This window comes from Epinephelus lanceolatus, chromosome 23 (assembly GCF_041903045.1).
Source record: "Epinephelus lanceolatus isolate andai-2023 chromosome 23, ASM4190304v1, whole genome shotgun sequence".
Classification (NCBI taxonomy): Eukaryota; Metazoa; Chordata; class Actinopteri; order Perciformes; family Serranidae; genus Epinephelus; species Epinephelus lanceolatus.
In genome coordinates, this window is record NC_135756.1 from 21,969,448 (window position 1) to 21,985,303 (window position 15,856).

Sequence of the window (15,856 nt, forward strand, 5' to 3'; positions counted from 1 at the left end):
TGGCAACTTTCAAAGTTGTTGTGAGTTGATGTAGTTTGGTACCGCAGCTCTAAATAGGACATGTGTAGCATTGTGCTCTGACATACTCTCACGCCGCTTCATATCTTTGAAGATATGAATAGATTTTATCCGCACGTCGATTTCTGTGCACTGTTTGAACACTTGTTGAACAGTAACACAATTCTTCTGTCATCCAAGCCGCTGACACAGTGTGAAAGAGCTAAAGATAACTGTTTAAGTTTTGTGAAGACTTTTTGTTTCCTGTTATGAATATTGAAAACTTAATTACTTCTTATTATCACTGCATTTTCAGGTGTGATATGTTCATATTTTTCTTTCCCAAAAGCTGACTTTGAGGCTGACTTTTCAGGACTATAGGGGCTCCATACAAAACCTGGGTGCTTAAATAAGATGAAAATATATATATATATATATATATATATATATATATATGCAACTCAGTTCCCAGGTCAGACAGTTTTTAGAATGCTGTTAAAATTACAAAAGCATTTGTTATTCCACAAATGGTGTCTGCATTCAAATTCTTGGGTTTCATGTAATTTCCAAACATCTTAGAGGTGACACTGAAACACAATTGAAAGGGGCATTCTTTTTAGCATTGCACTTTCGAAAAGCTGAGTAACTCACAAGAGACAGACTGAAAAAAATTTGCAATAGCAGCTTCTCTAAAATGGGACGAACTCCAGAAACACTTGATCCTACATTTCCCATAATTCAGCCCAATAGCTTCATTCCACACTCCCTGCAACATCATCAGGGTTGTTTTCCTAAACTTTAAGCTCCCTTCAGAGCCACATAAGGCAGTTTAGTAGTTATCCTCATGACAAGTGAACTGAACTTCATGTTAAGAATCTGTGTAGAGCCCCTTTAAGAATTTTAAAAATGCATAATTGTGCATAAATTGACACCACAGGGACATCGATGACGTTTTTGCCTATCACTTCCCTTGATCCATCTTCTTCTTTGTCAGTGAGAAATTTCATCCTCGTCCACCGAGGTCACTGTCCCCAAGCCAAGAGCAACATGTTTGCTTTCCTCCGTCCTTCTCTCTTTTGTTACAGCGACCCCCAGGAGGAGCATAAATATCCACCCAGCTCATGTTTGTCTAGGGAGCGAGGAGAAAAAGACCCATCTCCTAGAATACACAGTCCTGAAATAATTCTTTAATCCCTCCTGCCCTCCCTCCCCGCTGGAGAAAAGAATGTCTCAGCTTCACTTTTTTTACAGAGTTATATGGGAAAATATGTTGGAAGGAAGGTCTTGGCTTATGCCAAGCACAAACACACACATTTACATGGGCACGCACATGCACAATAGCAGGTCCTGATACGGCCAAGAAGCTGACCGTTGTGCTAAAGGTTCAGGTCAGAAATGCAAGGTCAAGCCCTGAGAACATTCCCAAGTTATTCTGCATGAAGAAAAGAGTGTCCTCGATGTGATACTAGTATAAATTTTGACCTCAGTGTACAGTCTTTTGGTTAGTAGGCATGTCCAAATGTAAATCAGAGCTATCAACAGGCAGGTTTTGTTCAATATGTCTCCTCTTCTTCACCCTCCACCTCCTCCTCCCCTCATCCCTGACCTTTCTCTCCCTTCTTCTCTGTCTTTCTCCCTCTCGCTCGAAGTAATTACAGCACGGCCTATCTGCACCTGGTCACTAATAAACCGCACTCGTCCTTTTCTCTGTCTCCTTCTCCTGCACTTCTGTCATCTCCTCCGCCCTGTTCGTCCATCTATCTCTTGATTTATCATTCCTGACAGAGAGGAGGGGAGGACGGGATAAAGGTGGAGAGTAAGTTGTGAAGAGAGAAAGATGACAACAAGAAGGACATAAGGAGAGAGAAAGTGGGAGACAGACGAGAGAAACTGAAAGCAGCCGTCTCCCAACAAAGCAGGAGAACAGACAGTTGAGGGGAGAGGAGAAAAAAAAAAGAGAGGGAAGAGAGAGCAGCAATCGGCAGTGGCGGCTCTTAATTACGGCGCTGGGGCCAGCTTTATCAGAATCCCCTCACCTCGCTGCTCTTTGTCAGGGGGTATTAAGGAGGAGGACACACAATCAGGCTTTTCATTAAGGCCCTACCGGCAGCACACACAAAGGACGGCTTTAACAGCTGCAGAGAGGGACTCAGGTGGTGGTGGTGGTGGTGGTGGTGGTGGTGGGAGGGGGGGTGATGGGGGTGAGGCGAGGGGAGGAGATGGACGAAGGTGGGATGAGAGGGAGGAGAAAAACAAGAGGATGAGGGGAAAGGGAGGGGGGATGCAGAGACAGAGATATGGAGGATGAGGGAGAGGAAGGGGAGACAGAAAGAGGAGAGGGTGAGGCATGATTGTAAAATGGGTGAGAGAAGAGAGGGATGCTATAGAGAGGGGATACTAGTGTGTAAAAATCAAGCAGCAACCACCAAGGCTGACAAAATGAAGCCAACACGGAGTGTCAAAAACAGCAGTTCCTCAAATGGCCACACGAGGCTGGCTCCAAAAGCGAGCACTTTCTTAACAAAATAATGGTGGCATAGCAAGCCACAAGAATCCTTTATCATCACTGTTATATAGCGGTTGATCATCGTCTGCTTAGAGGGTAAGGAGCTCGCAGGCCTTATTGTAGAGTTAGCTGCTAATTGCTGTTAGCTGCTTTGCATGCAGTAGGTCGCACACATAAAACGATGTCAGAATGTCGCACCTGTCCCATCAGTGGTCCTGTCCTGCTGGCTATCCCTTTCGTGCAGACATTAATTTGGCACTGCCAGCTTAAAGGTGAGATAACTCTGTCCTCCCATTCCATGACCGTACCGTTTATACAAAACTATGTGGCAGAATGATGGCACGACATTCCCGCCTTAAACAGGCAATGTTAGAGTGTCAGATTCACCCCACATTCACTCCCCGCCATAGCTCCAACCTCTCGTCCAAATAGGATCACTTTTGTCTCCAAAACCCAAGATGGCAGCAGCCAAAACAGAAGACCACAGACTAAGGACGTCACAATGGCTCTATCCATTATTTTTGTACAGTCTAACATAAAAACGTACCAGAAACAATCTCTGATATGCTTAAAAAATGTGATCCTCTCTGGTTTTCTTCAGGTGACCCTTACCCTCTCCAGCTCATCCCTACAACAATGGCTGCTGCCGCCGCTGCCACACCAGGCCTGGGACCCCTACAACTCCAGGTAAGATCACAGCATCTGAAGATGACCTTGCGGAAACCAATTTAGGGAGCAAAAACCTCAAGTAAATCACAACAACAACTAGACGTCTTTGAATATCACAGATTAAAACATTCAGTTTTCCTTTTCACTTGGGTGGTCCTATTGGGAATAAATCCCCCGACAGTGTTCACACCACATACTGCCCACTGAGCTATACAAGACCACAAACACAGCCACGGGGGGGTGCAAAGCTGTCACTTTCAGCCCGAGTGTGGACAGTGAAGTGATCCCATAAAAACATGATCGTCATGATCAGAGCTCAGAAAATCACACAGAACTGACAAGTGTAGCCCTCACCCCCTGGCTTTGTCCTGCAATATTCAGATTGACTGTCAAAGCTAATGTGTGGGTGACGCTGAAGAGATTTCAATCTCTTTTAACAGCACAGAGGGATCTTTGTATGCACTTTAACTTTTAGGTTTATCATCATGAACAAAATGATAAATACAATAGAAGTAGTGGTGGAATATAATGAAGTACACTTACCCAAGTACTGTACTTACGTACAATTTGGAGGCACTTGTACTTGAGTATTTCTACTGTATGCTATTCTATACTCTTATACTCCATTATATTTTAGAGGCAAATATTGTACTTTGCAGATTCAAATTCATTATTAATACAAAATACAATAAACTAATAAATGATTATGTATTGTACCCAGCAGTATACAAAGTACTTAAGATGAGCTCCACCTTTTCCAACTGCAACATTTAACATATATGAACATATTAATGTATCACTAGTTATAACTCAGTAATGTAATATATGTATGAATCTGAAATGGACTATTCTACATAATAAATGCTTTTTCTTTCAGGAATTTTACTTTATTTAAATGCTAATACTTTTTTACTTTTACCTGATTATGATTTTGAATGCAGGACTTTTACTTGTAACAGAGTATTTTTACAATATAGTATTGCTACTTTTACTCAAACAAAATATCTGAATACTTCCTCCACCACATTACAGGCACCTGAACACCAAGAGAGACATTTTAAGCAATATTTACTCTCTCCTTTCAGGTATAAAACAAATAAGAAACTTCACTGTGATGGATTATACATCCTGCAAGCTTTATGCCTCCAAAACCTAATTTTCAAACAAGTGGAAAAACAGATTTGTCTCTATAAAACTTATCTTATGAGTACAAAAGTCAGTCAGTATGTGTTCTTTTTTGACAAGTCAACTCAATTTTAATTTCCAAAAATAAGTAATTAGTATTAGTAATAAATTGTGACATTAATCTTATGTGCAAACTTGAACTCAACTAGGTCTTATTTTCAAATTAAAGTGACTGACACAGAATAAAAAAACAGCTCTAACAGCTCACTGTGAAAGTCCATGGTATAAGTTGGCAGTCTGAAAAACATTTGAGTAAAAATCCTTTATTAATACAGATGACAAACATGTTTCAACTTTAACAGTCTTCATCAGAGTGTAAAATCTGCAAAAATGTGCTATTTATATGTCCAAAAATAATTTAAAAATGTTAACCTTATGTGCAGACACTTGACTTTTGTCTTTAAACTGCAAATGTCTACAGTTAGGGTAAGATTAAAGACCATCACAGTTTTTTTTTTTGGGTCATTTTTGAAATGTGACAGGAGGTATGAAACTTGAAAAATGCTATTTTAACAGAGAGGTTAACTTTTAACAGAGAGGTTAACTTTCCTTTGAGTAAACATCTGACAGTTTTGAACAATTGAAATTTAAGAGGTTGGCCCATATGTACGTCATAAGTACAAGAAAGTGGTCTGCTTGTTTTCTTTGCTGCTATGTCATAAATTTGGAGGCCAAATGATGAATAAGCCAGGAAGCAGAAAGAGAAGACAGAGACCGAGAGACAAAACCACAGAGAGGTAAAACAGTAAAAACAAAACATCTGTTATCCCGCTTACAGGGAGGATGAGTCTGACTTTGGTTCTTTTCCTGTCTGCATATTTACAATAAGTGGCCTATCGCTTGGTAATCCTGACCCCACGGATCGTACGCTCACTCTCTCGCAGGCAAACACACGCGACTAGACCTCACATACTTCCACTCGGATCCACGTGGGCTTCGGGGGCCCCCCTCTCCCAGGGGTTAAGAGCCTGCGCGGGCGTCCCCCCGGTTGCCTGTCTGAAACACATTAACCTCCCGTGTTGGGCTCGGCCTCTCTACAGGCTGCACTTGGCCCTCATGTCTCCTTGACACGCATTATCATAAAATATGACACACATGAATATCTGAGAGAAACAGCTGCATTGACACACATATTTCCGTGTGCATCTTTTTTACTTACTGTTCACACACAAGGGGAATGATGTGAAAATATGGGTTAAAGGTTAGTCAGAGTGTGTGTAATACATTTGCACCTGTCAGCTAAACGTGCTGCCCCATATGCTAGACACTGCAGGGAGAACAGAAAAGCTGTGTAATTCTATCATGGAGAACGGACCCCGCTGTCGTCACTGATTTCATTATTACTCGTGTGTGTGTGTGTGTGTGTGTGTGTGTGTGTGTGTGAGCACATTTGTGTGTTTAGCCTGAGAATAATGTCCTCTGTGCTGTTATCACTGCTTCAATCTAGCCGTCCATATGTTCGACTGTGTTCAGACACACTCAATCTCCAGTTGAACGGCTTTGTCCACCTTGCAATTGGATTTTTTTTTTACCAGCAGGGAGGGGTGAGAGGACACAACAAGTGCAAAAAAACATCTCACTGGCAGATTTCTTTCTTACAGTCCTCCCAGAAAAACACAGTCTCACACACACACACACACAAACACGCACACACAAACACAGTCACACATTGAGATTAAGGCTTGTCAAAAAGAAACGGATTTGCCTGGGCTAACGCAAGTACAGATGTCTCAATGTGGATGGATTTCCTTTGGGATTGTCTCTGCGCCCTCATTTGATAAGGAGGTGTTTCTGTCGCTGAGACGAGACATGACAGTTAGCTCGGGCCTCGGGTCGCCACGGCAACACAGTGGTTTGGCGGAGAGGACACATGTGAACCCACTTGGCCAAGACACACAAATAGAGGGAGAAAAAGAAAAATTTTCTGAAAGAGTACACGGTGAACTTCGCAGCTGCTGCCAAGAGTGCATGGACACGTGCTGACAGTTATTTCAACTTGTGGACATTTGACCTACACACATTAACACACAGACATTACAACGTGTAGTGCAATTATTTGTATGCGATTAATGTTTAGCATTAATATTTTCCTCATATATGCTGCATCATATCTTTCCATATACTGTGTGGCACAAAAATGTTGACTTTAAAGAACTACATAAAACAGACATAATTATAGATGAAATCCAATATAATCTGTGTTTTTTGGTTTTTAAAAGTTGATGAATCTAGGTCAATTTTTTTCAGTTCACATAGGAACAATATAACCCTTAAAGGGACAGTTCACCCCAAAATCAAAATTAGATATTTTCTCTCATACTGGTAGCACTAATATCAGTCTTGTTTAGGTGTGAGATGCAGTTGACCGTAGAGATGTCTTCCTCCTCTCAATTACAAAGCTGGGTTTCCACTTAACACTTTCAATACAGTACCCGTGAAACTATATGTAACCTGTACAGACATGTTCCTATCTGTATTGTGTTTCCACCACAGACAGTATTCTTAATGAACCGGTGATGCAGAGGAATGGCTGGTCCTCACTGATCATCCATAGAGCGGGGTTGCACAACATTTTCAGAACAAAAAAGAACAGGCTGGAGTCTCCAGAGTCTCTGTTGCAATCAATGGGATATTTAAAAATAGTGTCCTTGTCGATCAAGAGTGTTGATTGACTAATGAATTAACTGTAGTGTTTTTTGCTCCACCTTTTAGTAAAGGATCATTGTACTAGGCACCATTACAGAAGGATATAAAAAAGGGGATGGAAAGGGATGGCTCTGTAGGTACCATCCACATCTTTTGACAATGGAAACACAAAATAATAGCTGCTCTAATGTGTAAAGAACTAAACTGAACTGGACTGCTTGGAACTAGATGGCACTCTGCACCAAAAAATACATTAGGAAAATTCAACAGCAATGTCTCTTACTTGAAATCATGACATGGTTCCTCAAGATAATCCAGACCTTGTTGTGAGCAGTTTCATGTAGGAACTTTTTTTCTTTCTACCAAACTACACCCACCAACCTTATCACCGTGCAAAAGGAAGCATGCATCTACTGCTAGCTCACCTAGCACCACTGAGCTAGCTAATGTTACAGCTCAGCCGAGGTGGTCAGCATTAATGTTTACATCTTGTGCTGTCAGAAACATTAGCCCCTTGTCCATGAGTAGATACATGCTTTTGTAGTTTAAAGGTGTGGAGCATTTTATTTTTTTTTTTTTTCAAACAAATAAATCACTGTCGGGTGTCACTTCCCAACTCTTGGAGCCGTGTCTAAGGACTGCCTGTAATAATACAATTAACATTTCAAGTAAAGTATACTACACAGTTCTGTTTGTATTATATTGTGAATGGTCATGGAAATTTTATAACAGGTCCTTGAAAAGTCATGAAAAAGTTCTGAAATTTGGGATCCCTGACAGTACAACATTAAAGCTGCATCTGGCACCTTGCCATGGCCACAAATGGCTACTAAGCAGCAGTTTAAATTTCAATAATTTCTTTAACCAGAGGTCATGTAATGGTCTTTCTCTGAGCAACATGACTGGTAATTTATTTTGTACTTTGCCCCTAAATTTTGATTCATACATCACTAAACAGGATTAAAGGGGCAATACAGCAATTTAGTACCACATGTGTTGTTGGGGACCTTTCAAGAGATTGATTTTTTTTTTTTTTTTTTTTTTAAAGGAATGACCAAAACTGAAGCGACAGAGCCTGAAATATCCTAACTGAAAGGGGAATGATGCCCATTTTTCTAATTCACATATATTTGTATGGGCTAAGACAGTCCAAACATATCAGTAAACATGAACAACTCTCTCCCAAATCACTAGAGTGCTTAAACTCAAATTGGTGATGTCAAAGGATATAAAGTCTGGAACTGCTCCATGGACAATGCATTGGGCAGGATGTTAAAGATGACATGGAGAGCACCAAGGGGAAAATTCTGAGTATATGAGTACATTTTCTGTTTCACAACTGAGAACACGAAATTGGACCAAAGCTCAATTGGGTATAAAAGAGAAAACATCTTGTGGGTCCACAAAATCAGGCTTTAGTTCATTGTCCGTGGAGCAGCTCCAGTGTAAAATTGGTGGAGTGCCCCTTTAAGATCTAGACTTGCACAAATTGAATATGGACAAAATCTACAACATTTAATTTATAAGCTGATACAATAGGTGTATATTCCATGAAAAAACACTCACATTTATGAACTGAAAGTTTAACTTAATGGGGGTCCTGATATTACGCCAAACCATTTTACAGAATCCACATCTCAGTCCCACTTGTTGTGATAAATTTGGAAATGTCTCTTTATTTGTGAACTATACAGACATAAAAGAGGAAATCAATGAGTAACTTTGGCTTCTGCCCTGATTACACTGTGAAAACGGTATACATAGAAAGAAAAGAGATTTTGAGTAAAACTCTCAACGGCATGGCTTGGAGTTAAGTGCAGTTCTTGGAAAAATGTATTAATCTCTCAATGATTTAAAGCTCTTTCTATGTGTAAAACATCCTCCATAGAATTCAACAGAGTAGCTCTTACAGTCAATGGGAGCTTAACACAGAATCCTTCACAGACGGTTTTCAAGGCAATGGAGGCTTTGGAGTGTACAAGGTTGGCATTTAGCATCTTAATCTGGGGGATGAGTGTGACATTGTGCATTAGAGCATGTTAATCTGGCTCCCTATTGACCCTTGATATCATTGATATCATCCACAAATGGACTGAGAAGGACAGACAGAGAGCTGAAAAATAAAAAGAAAAATGCACTTATCCAGGCAAGAGCTCGGCGATGAAGGTGAAAAGGCAGAGGTACCAGAGAGGTATTTAGAAGGATGATCAGTTAAATGATAAACAGAGAGAGATGGGGGAGGTGGAGGTAAATGGAAGAGAAAAGTGTGGATGTGTGTTAGAGATTAAATGTGTGTGTGTGTTGTGTGGCATAAAGAGGGTCAATGGCATGGGTCAGGCATCATATGGAGAGGCAGATGTTGGAACATATTGTCCTGGATTACCGCACTGTACACCGGAGACATGGAGGGACGAACAACGGACAGGCGGTTAGAGGGAGGGAGAGGGAAAAAAGAGACAGGGACGGATGACAGAAGGTAAATGAGAAATCAATCGAGCAACTCGTTTCTCCACAAAACCTTATCTGGAGGAGAGAAAAAGCGTGGCAAAGCATTTTCTAAGATGTGAGAATTGCTTCAGTGTCGGTATCTTCTCCTCTGTCTTAAAGGCTTCTCGGAGTTGCAAGGAAATGTCATTTTGTGATAGCAGCGTGGGATCAATGTGAAATCAATAGGCAACAGAGATAGGTGACTATAGTTAGGCAAAATCTGCCTCACCACCTCCAAACACTTAATGAGTAAAGGAAATGTCAATGTATGAGTCTATATAATCCTCCATGATATAGTATTGGTGTAAAAGTGTGTTTTTTACTTCACTGGCTGTCAGTTTTTGTATTTGGTCTTGAAATTGTGATGAAATTCCAAAGCCAAACATTTAGCATGAAGCGCTTAGCGAAAACTAACTTACTCTTTGTTCTTTAAAGCTGTCTATAGCTAGCACAAAGAAAAAAATACCTCAAATACTTGAGATGTTTGTTGTTTGAAAAAAAAAAAAACTTATATGTTTTTTTGTTGTGTTAGTCCTTAAGTCTGTGCCATAAAGGTATAAGGAAGGCATTGTAATCATTGTATGTACTCCATGCCACTGTATTCATCTTTCTCTGCTGGTTGTTGTGATTTTTGATGTTGCGTAGCTCTGTCACAGATACATTTTCAGTTACTCAAATGGGGCTCAGAAGAGACACAATCGAAAAAGAAAACGTAAGATGGTTTGTGAAGTTAACTGTTTTAAAGTCGTTTAGTCCGTCATTACACATCTTTGATTAAGCACAGGTTACAATACAAATGTGTGGAACAACCTTTAAAATAACCTTTCACATAAAAGCATTTTCTTTTAAATGACTGCTTCAAAAGCTTTTTCACTGTATATAATACATCAGAATTCCTTCTCTAATAACTTTGCTATATTGCTGTGAAAACATCAACAAATATCTCCTTCAAGCAGCTGTATTCATTGGAGTTTCTCGCCAAAAACTACATTTTACATGACTGTTTTTGAACACACCATGAGAACATTATAATGTCACTTAATCTAATACTTGTTTTTACCAAAGAGAGCTTGAACACATCAAAATGCAGCTCAATGCAACCTCCATCAGCAGTTAGCTCGCCCACTAGCTGATAACTGCTAACAGCTAATGTTAGATAGATAGATAGATAGATAGATAGATAGATAGATTTTACTGCATCCTTTCGTCTTGATGATGTCCTAGGGAAGAGCTTTGTTCATCCCAAACACATCTTCTGTTGTCCCTGGGACCACAGGATGCTATTAGTTTCAAGCTCTAGCCGGCGCTAACCTGATGTGGCACGATGGAAAAACATTGGCCACTGCCACTGGTGAACGTCATCGTATGTGCCGATGGCAGTCAACGAGGCGGATATCGGCCAGTACCTATTTACAGCCAATAATCGGCATCCCTACTCACTATCAGTCCACACTTATTCCGTCTGTTTTTTGTCTTTCAGCATCAAAACACACTGCAACTCGAAAAAAACGTGATTAGACGGACAGGAAATCAGACAGACAGACAGACAGAGGAGAATCCATTTAGATCCATACAATAGTCCTCAGTGTCCGTGTAAACAATAGAGCTCAGACTGCTCTGAAGCGCCGCTAACTCTGACAACAAAGACCAGGCGGGCTGGTAATCTGACTAAAGCTGCAGATTATTGACCAAGACTCACATACACACACACACACACACACACACACACAGATCCCCCCTGCTAAAATGACAGGAGAAACAGTACGACTGAGAGAATGGGCACAGCCCAGTGTGTGTTTGTGAGCGCATACACACTCAGTGTCAATAACACTAATACCAAGCAATCACCCCATGTCTTCACTCAGAGGAACACCAATAGTCACACATCACCTTTTCACCTCTTGTCAATAGAGCTCAGGCCGCACATGCTCACACACACACACACACACACACACACACACACACACACACACACACACATAGAAACACACACAGTGGGGTGTCATGTGACAAGCACACGCTGACCACTAGACATGCTCACGTGCACACACACAAAAATATGCATATGTGTTGGTCTCACATTAGGGGATTAGAAGCAGAAAGAGTGAGGAGCAGGTCTGAACACACACACACACTCTCACAGGGACACACACGGCTCAGCTCAGCGGTATGCCCAGCCAGTGAGTGACATTTCAAATTCTTTAGTCTCATCCTGCAACTACGATTGCATTCCCTCACCCCTCACTCATTGTGTTGCTCCGTGTGTGAGTGTGCGTCTGCGCCCGTGTGTGTGTGTTCCCTCCTCCAGTCACCCCAGGGGGCTTTGCGCTGTCACTTCCTGTTTGTTGACATGCATGTCGTTGTGGCGACGCTCTGGGCATGCTCCACAGTGCTTCTGCCCTCTGTACTGTGTGTGTGTGAGTGTATGTGAGTGTGGTGTGTGTGTATTTTTGCATAAGTGTGTGTGTCATTGCTCGCCGGCCCATTGAGCGGGGCTTTGAGTGACGGGAGCTGGCCTTGTAATGGAACTCAATTCACTCCGCAAATAAAGAGGCCTTTGAACCACTGGTCCGAATATGGCAGGACACACACACACACACACATGCTCACATACACACACACACACACACACCGCCTGTGGTCCACTTGCTAGGGGGTTTGGCTGGTAGGGAGGGGGAGTGAGGGGAGGGTGAGGGGTGTTCATGCTCGGCTGCACCCCCCCCTCCACCCCCACCCCTCCTTACTCTCTCTTCCAGGAGCCACGGTGCAGCTAATTGAAGAGAAATGAGCGAGCGGAGGCTGATCTGATCTCAGCGAGCTGGTCCTCTGTGCCGTGCCTGCGTAGCTCGCCAGAGCATGACCGATCTCCCGCTGAGTTCCACATCAGCAGCAGCAGCGGCACACCCTGTCGACTGGATGTACCTCAATTATCAGTGTTCCCCTCGGTGTCCACAACAGCGACAGATGCTGACACTGTGGGCATGGGTTGGCTTTCAAAAACGTCACCACCAATGTCTGATATTTAGTGGAGATAAATGTTCAGTCCTTTTTAAATCTATCGTTTGAGAAGATTACAGCACTTATGACAAATCTTTAAGGTGCAAGACGGCTGAGAGACACACATATGGATGGCCATAACCCCAGTCTTTAATGTAAAGCACTGAGTCTGGGAAAGTGTTTCTCAGGGTTGACGTCACCTAGCATCCTATCTAGACTTAAATTCAGAATACAGTCTTTTTGGAATGGCAGGTATCTTATCTAAGAGTGAAATAAAAGTTTGTAAATTAAATAAAAGCAGCAGAAAAGCCAAAGAATTGTAGCTGCAAACATGCTGCTGTAACGCTTTCTCTCTGTTGCAGCTTTGGACAGTGAATATTGTTGTTGCCACATGTGAGTGACAGTCAGGCGGAGATTATTTCAAATTCAAATATGAGTTTCTTCCAAAAAGTACTTCTTTGTGTGCAGCGTGTGTGCTGCCAGTTTTGAATGTCTCTCTTTTTTTTTTCTTGTTTGTATAAAAAGAGATAAATGTCTTTATTTAAGATAGCAGAGGAGAGTAGGAGCTAATGTGGCTGTCAAGAGAGATAGAGAGAGGTACAAACAGACACAGAGAGAGAGACAGTGACAGCATCTCTTCCTTGTCCATTTGCATAAACCAGCCTTTGTTTGACGCCGGTGGCCGGCAGCCAAGCACCAACAGAAGGACGGAAGTTAAACTAAAAAAAAAAAAAAAAAAAGGATGGTCCTCTTCCAGAAAAATCTTCCACCAGAAATAAATGATAACAATTATAACTATTCAAAAAAAAGAAAAAAGAAAAACAACACATCAGTTACTTCTCGCTAAACAACCATTCTGTTGCTCTTCAGAAGCGGGAATAACAATTCTGAGAAAACAAAACATCGTCTTGGAGATTTGTATTAGCCGACATGAAAGTAATTGAGCTCTTGCAGGATGATTTTTGAGGAGGAAGATAGAGAGACAGAAAGAAGTGTTTATGAACATTGAAGCTCCTTCCAAATTGTGAATATAATGCTGTGTCTGTTGCTGTGGAAATACCGGCCAGAGACTGTTTTGTGTGATACAATGGTATTGCATAAATATTCCCGAGTATGTTCACACCATAGCAGCTCAAGCCATAATGCTTTTATTTAATTGGAAATTAATTAAATACATAAATAAGAATAAGGGAAACCTGATTTTTTTTTTTTGTTTCCCACAGCAGTTATTGAATCAATTCGTCTTTATTTGAAACTATTTTATAGCGTTCCTGTGTGCGTCTTATTGTCAGTACACTAAAAACATCGCAGGGGCAGAAGACACTTCTGGCATGTCCCATCTGGCATGTAGCTCCACAAATCTCTCTCTCTCTCTCTCTCTCTCTCTCTCTTTTCCTTCTCCATCATCACTTTTTTTTCACCTTGAGCGAGAGCCAGGCTCTCCGGCGTGACCTCGATAGCCGGGAATGTTTTCCCTTTCTCCCACGATGCACCTGGAGGGGACATGGCCATCTCTGGGCCTGTCAGAGAGGCTGTTAGCGCTTCTCCCATGGGGTGAGGGAGGGGGTTGACAGTGAAGATGTCCCTCTCTGTCACACAAACAGAGGCCGGGCCACTAATGGCCTCTTCTTCCAGAGCTTTTTAGCCGGCGTCTTCTTTTTTGTTTGTGCGCTCTTGAGTATTCATTTATTCATGTCGCCCCCTTTCTTCTCCTTTTTTCCCCCCTCCTTCCCTCTTCTTCTTCTTTTCTTCTCCCCCCCCCCCCCCTCCTTGTCTGTCTCCCTGTCTGTCTCTCTACCTGTCTCTCTGACCTTGCAGCAGTTGTACGCAGCTCAGCTGGCGGCCATGCAGGTTTCCCCGGGGGCCAAGCAGCACGGAGGCAGTCTGCCACCACAAGCCAACCTGGGCACACACTCCCCACCCACCAACACACACTCACAGAGCGACAAGGGCCGCAGCTCCCCGCTACCAAACAAGACCAAGGTAAGACCTCAGTGAGTGTGGGGTGCGTTCAGTGCTAGAAACGCCAGAGTATTTGGACATGTGAGAGTTGGCACAGTGGGACAATGATAACCACTTTTTGTGGATAGAAAAAAGAACATAGAAAATAATATGATTTTGATTCAGACAAATTCAGATTAGCCATTAAACTGCAAAAGAACATCATCTTATCAAGTCATTTCATTAGTAATTGAGTCTTGAAAGTCTTATTTCCTTAAAAATAAGTATTTATTAATTTGCACCGTCCCTTCGTAAATAAATTAAACTCAAACCAGAACCTGTTTTCTATGCAAACCAACTTTTAAAAACTATTTTCTAAAAGGAAGTTTCATATTTCTTTCTTTATTCTCGCCCACTGACTGATTCTTTCACACTTAAAGATAAAGAGACACTCATTTCTTAAAAAATTGCTCAAACAAGTGGACTTTTATTGAAAGAAAATTAAAATATTCTCTGTGCGCCAGCAAATTCTTTCACTTTTTCAAAAGAAATATGATTTCTTTGGACTCAATTATAGCCAGAAATGACTTTTGCAGTTAAACTGTTTACACTTTGGCCTTTCTAGTGTTACAGCAGAGACTGAGAGAGTGAATGTCCGCCTGGGCGAGATTGTGTTTCACTGCAGTGCATGAGCTGAAAATATGTGTCCAAGCTTGTTTGAAGGTTGCATCCCGAATCTTTTTTTATTTTATTTTATTTTATTTTTCAATCAAACAAGTGTCCCGAGCAACGGTCAGCTCCTCATACTGATGCGCACCTTGGTACAAGTTGGTCCCTTGACAAAACTCACAGTCACCTCTGCAAATCAAACAGCACAACTTTATCACAAAACTCCAGCTGGTACACGGTTGCGGTGGATTTGAGGATGTATTGGTGTTTGTGTCGTTTTCTCGGCTGGCTGCGCAATAGGGGCGAGGGGAAGCCTTGTGTCCATCCAAGTGGAATTCTATGAATATCTGGTCAGCCGTTGGGACCCTGACCACCTCCCCCACCCACCCATACACACACACAGAACCCTGATACCCCCTGCCATCCTCTGTCCACCCTCAGGACCCCCGACAAATATCGTGGTCAGTCACAAATCAACACAGACATTGACACACACACGGGATCAGACTTAGAGTAGGACAACACCGTAAAAATCCCAAAGAGTAACACCACAACATCACATAAATCAAAGTTTCCCAAGTTCTCTTTCCTTTCCTTCCCTCTCATTTCCTTCTATATCCTCTCATTTCCTCCCCTCCCCTCCCCTCCACTTTTCCTTTCATTATTTCCACTTCCACATCTTTTCCCTGCTACTTGCAACTTCTACATTTTTCTTCATCACCCTTTTTTTTGTGCACTTTGTTCTTGACCCATGCCCGT

General features: G+C 41.9%; 1 protein-coding gene across 13 annotated transcripts in view; it reads left to right on the top strand.

Annotated features, from left to right (window-relative positions):
• sox5 (SRY-box transcription factor 5) overlaps positions 1 to 15,856 on the top strand; it is a 300,708-nt gene that overhangs the window by 266,098 nt on the left and 18,754 nt on the right. For all 13 annotated transcript variants that reach the window (XM_033614344.2, XM_033614340.2, XM_033614341.2 and 10 more), the window contains 2 exons: positions 3,105 to 3,190; positions 14,306 to 14,470. In XM_033614344.2, the coding sequence (XP_033470235.1) occupies positions 3,105 to 3,190; positions 14,306 to 14,470 (251 nt within the window). The remainder of the gene's footprint in view (positions 1 to 3,104; positions 3,191 to 14,305; positions 14,471 to 15,856) is intronic.